The sequence below is a fragment of the Cibotium barometz genome, chromosome 33 (assembly GCF_041138505.1).
Source record: "Cibotium barometz isolate CiBa-2024 chromosome 33, ASM4113850v1, whole genome shotgun sequence".
NCBI lineage: Eukaryota > Viridiplantae > Streptophyta > Polypodiopsida > Cyatheales > Cibotiaceae > Cibotium > Cibotium barometz.
In genome coordinates this window covers 1,785,001-1,789,945 of record NC_141078.1, presented here as the reverse complement: position 1 = coordinate 1,789,945, position 4,945 = coordinate 1,785,001, and the positions used below count along the sequence as shown (strand labels likewise).

The 4,945-nt window shown below is 35.1% G+C and overlaps 1 protein-coding gene across 1 annotated transcript; it reads right to left on the bottom strand.

The window, feature by feature from the left end:
* Positions 1 to 2,844: 2,844 nt before the first annotated feature.
* On the bottom strand, positions 2,845 to 3,844 carry LOC147619184 (uncharacterized). The gene is made up of 6 exons (XM_086773403.1): positions 3,726 to 3,844; positions 3,522 to 3,590; positions 3,380 to 3,442; positions 3,163 to 3,291; positions 3,025 to 3,090; positions 2,845 to 2,913 (listed from the first exon to the last, which is right to left on the bottom strand). The coding sequence occupies exons 1-6, from the start codon at positions 3,777 to 3,779 to the stop codon at positions 2,845 to 2,847; spliced, it is 450 nt and encodes a 149-aa protein (XP_086629529.1). The 5' UTR covers positions 3,780 to 3,844.
* Between the last annotated feature and the right edge of the window lie 1,101 nt (positions 3,845 to 4,945).

Sequence of the window (4,945 nt, the reverse complement as noted above, 5' to 3'; positions counted from 1 at the left end):
TTTTTCTTTCTGATAGTGTCGTAAAAAAATTGAGCAAACTTAATTGCTTCTTCCAAAGATTTGAGCTCATTTTGTTTAACTTGATTCTTATAGTCCGAGTCTAATCCGTGAATTTTTTGAAAATCGTCTATTCCTTTCAACTTGAGAATGATTTCTGGATAATTGGAGATATACTAAGTCAACATGAGATTCCTCATCTCATAATTGTCCCATGCTTCCCAATTACGATCCATCTCATTCTCCGGAAGAAGTTCTTTCATGAATGCACTTTCAAATTCAGCCCATGTAGTAGGCTGATTTCCAAACTTCAAGCTCATCCACCACTTATATGCTTTACCTCCTAGAGTTAAGCTCGCTTGAAGTGCGCGTATCTGTTGACGCAATCGATGCAAATCCTGCCATTTGTGTAAAAAAGTGTTGATTTCATCCTCATTGCGTTCCTTCTCCTCCCCATTAAAAGTCAGAGATTTCAGATCTTTTAGAATAGTAGCAGCATCTCTAGAGTGAGATGTACCGACGTTCATGTTGCCCCCTTGGGCGCGGGAACCATTGGCATCCCTCCCACTAGAGCACTTACAGTGGTAGAAGCTTGCGTATTATCCTTTAATTCTTGCAAAAAGAGGAGTATCTTATCGTACTTGGCCTCAATGTCCAAAGTACGGGACTCTAGAGCCTTAAACTGTTTTGTGCTGACCAAATTATCATTTAAGAAGATCATCGTCGTCGTCAGTCATCGTGACATCAGGATCGACCACCACTGCCTTTTTCGTGTCTGACAAATGGCTAGGATCTCCACTTACGAACTCATTAGGGTTATTAGACTCCATATGAACCCTCTAAATATGATGCAAAACAAATAAACACAAGCACCAACTTCAAGTCCAAGCTCTTGGAAACCAGTCGAAGTGTTAGCTCGAAGTGAAATCACCGGTGTGGTATGAAAAGCTAAGAGTTGTCATGGTGAAAAACCTCTCGATCATCATAAAAAGGCTCAGAATTCCTTTGGAATAATTCACCATGGGAACGGCCTCCAAACTTCAAAGGTTAAAAACCTTTGAAATTTCTCTTTTTTTTTAAACGAAAAAGAGAAATTTTTGAATTTCAAAGAAGATTCTCTGCAATGCGGCGGCTCTTACCTTTTTTCTCTCTCTTTTTCTTTTTCCCAAAGCCGGTTGGCGGCGCTGTTTCTCTCCAAAATTAGCGTCTCTCCGATGGCGTATGTCTCCCCAAAGCGTGGGCTATTGCGGGAGTGTTGCCGGCTGGCTGCGCTGACGCTTATGCTAGCCAATAGCTTTGGCTACGCTGACGCTTATGGTGGCCAATAGCATTGGTGGCCTGGCGGCGGTGGACAGCATAGGTTGGCTACGATTGCCTGCCCGCTAACAATAGATAGCTTTGGTTGCTCCTGCGATGCTGTTTATGAACGTTTGGAGGTGATTCCGGCGGACTTATGCGCAGACTCACCTCCAGAATTTGCAGCACTCAACGTGTTAAGTTTAAGGATGGGTGCTCTGATACCAGGTTACGGGCAGGCAGCCATAGGTGCATGACTCTAGTCTCAAACACAGGGTGCTCCAACCACAGCCAAAATAAACTCTATACTTGGACTCCCCTTCCCTTTTTTATTAGCTAGTCACACAAGGCACTTTTGTTCATTCTCTATATAGTTTAAAAAAAACCATTCACTATATAATTTCTTAGATATAAATGAGCATATCTAAGAAAAGTGCAAACTAGAGAAAATGAAACACTTTCCTAGATACCTAACTAGGACATGGATTTTTCTATATAGGAAAATTTATCTATATAGTAAAAATTTCCTATATAACAAATTTTCCTACAAAGGAAAAAATCTCCTATGTAGGAAGATTTTCTTTATATAGAAAAATTTGCTTACATAGGAAAATTTTTCCTATATATGTAAATTTATCTATGTAGAGAAATCCATGCATTGTATTTTCTAGGTAGCCTATCTAGGAAACTGTTACATTTTCCCTAGTTTGCACTTTTCCTAGATATCCGTATTTGTATCTAGGAAATTATATAGTGAATCCATTGTATCTCTATATAGAGAATGCTCAGTAGCTTATCCTCTAGATAGTTCTATGAATCGTGCTAATATACTACTTACACAACATAATAGATTAAGTAGTTTTATAAAGCATTATAAAATAAAAATCTCTTTATTTATCAAAGATTAAGCAAAAAAGTCTTGCATATTTAAAACGAGGGCCAAAAGTAGTCAACGTACATCATGTTCAAAATAAATAGTACTTCAAGATTATCTAAATGTCATGGGATTATGTTTACATCTTCTAAACTAATAGGTGTGGATTGTGCATTGAATTTGACTTTCTTATTGGCAATAAGCCAATGCACAATGTCACGAATCATAATGTCACTCCCAGGCCTTTTCGTATGCTTTGAGTAGTTTTTGAAACTAATATTCTCCTTCTTTAGATTGACATATGTACTCTTAAGAGAAAAGTACATGTCTTGGATTGTATGCACTCTCATGTACTTTAATAAGATTGTCTCCATATCCTCCTCTGAAATGTGGCTCACCTACATTCATGATAATAAAATATATAAAATTTTAAAGTATATTCAATTTACCTAAGTAAAAAGATTCAAAATAATAAACTTATCAATGATAAATTTCTCTAATATGATATCACGTACTTGTAAAGGTTCACATGATGCCTCTACATTTGATTTTCCAATGTGTTCTAAATCCTATTTAAAATAACAAAATTAAACCCATCATGTTAAAAATAGAAAAATCAAATCCATTACGTTAAAAATAGGAGAATCATAACATTATACATCTATCTAACAATACCTTTAAAATGGTTGTTGGTAAAATATTTTCACCCTTTTGGTGACTTCTTTAGTTTTCATCTTCTCACTTACCTTTGGAACAATCCAAAAACTAGCATTAATAATCACAAAAGTAAAAAGAGAAAGAGAAAAAAAATAGGAGTACAAAGAGATAGTAGAAAACTTTTGTAAGTTTTGCATTACCTTTCTCTTTCTTTGACTTTTTCTTGAAACCTCATTCGTATACTTAGCCAAATTCAACATTGGATCCTATAAGTACAACAAAGTATTAGAAGAAATATTGACAACTTATCACATATACAAAGAAAAACTCAACCAAACCTTGTCTTCACTTGTCATATATACTCTCGCTTCTTGATTTCTTATGGCTCTCACTCTTTTTGATGTGTCATGATGTAGTAGCTCAGTAAAGGAATAATTATTCTCCTCCATTGTTGTATTATAAGAATCCTGGTTTATAAGATGTTATCAAAATCACATAGAATTCAAAAAATAGTAGTCTTAAAATCAAATCTTTATGTGGACTAAGAGAATACACCTCATCGGATATATAATCTTGCAACCCTTCAAACCTCTTTGTCCCGAATATAAAGTTATCCATCTATATAGAAGAGCATACGTTTAATACAAAACCAAAAGAAATCCTACTTAGAATAAAATCAATTATATAATACACTTACATTCTCTATAGGTTGATCATTTTTTATCGCATCAATGTAAGGAGAGCTAGCTTGAATCTCAAAGTTTGTCTATAAAGTTCACATTAGTAGCAAAATCTTTTAAACAAAACGTTCAAAACATGTAACATTGCATAAGTTACTATGCATGATTCAAAGAAAAAACCATTATACATTCTCCTTTTTATACATCTTTCTAGCTCTTACCTCTTCATAAGAATGATTATATGCTTGAAGATTGAGTGTTGGCTTTAAGACCATGACATGTAAAATAACATAAAGTTAAAACTAGAACCACATAAATATATAATATAAACATACCCATGTGTAGTTGGCTCCAAAAAGTAGCCTTAACTCACCATTACACTAAAATGAGAAAAGAGATGTTATGCATGCTTTCCAATATCCCACCATGGAGACTAATGTTAAAGCAGCTTACATAGGAAAAGAAAATATCAAGTTTAGTTCTTTTACCTCTTCATTAGAATTACTATTTCCTTGAGGAGTCAATGCAAGCTCCAAGACCTATGAATTTAGACCAAATAAAAAAAGTGATAAACTATGTATTAAGCTTCTTAAATCATATATATATATATATATATATATACACACACACACACACACATAGAGTTGAAGCATACAATTTATGGTTAAAAAAACCATAAAATACCCGATGAGCTCCTCTGACCTTACTCTCCAAGAAGCGAGCATGACTCTTATAATGTCAATTTCTTCTTGTGACCATCCATTATCACGAGTGTAGTTATAAAATGCTTGGGCAATATCTATGAGCAAGAGACCCAAATCATAGAATTTCTGACGGATACCTTTGACTTCACACAATATATATGGCAAACACCATTGCACAAATTTTTGATTTTCTTCTGCCTTATAACTCTCAAAATACTTGCTAGGAAACCTCGGTCATCGACCATATCGAATTGGATAAGGTGTCACTTTTGTCATTTTATGCCTCTCCTCACTTTATTGTCCACTTCTCTCATTAGACAACCGATATACTTTGAAAACAAGTTCAATGCTAATATGTGCATGCAATCATATACCAAATCGAGAGACACGTCAAAGCCATATAGATCATAAAGTCTCCACAAACTTGATCTACCTGAAAGACCTGCCTCTTTTAGTATCTCTTCACATTGAGCTTGGGTGCTTGCTCGCTCTGCAAGAATTAAATGTTTGGACATCTCTTTGGTAGATCTTTTCATTGGAGCATATCTGAATTGATACCTGTTTTGATCATACAAGTATTGCCCCAAGCCTGTACTGTCCAAAGTGGCTATTGCTTTGTCTCTACGATAGAAAGATTGACCACCTTCTTTACATGATCCAATCTTGCATTGAGTTGGATGGTCTCCAGTCACCATCATTAGCATAGTACGAGCTTGGAATCTTTGGTTATAAAAGTG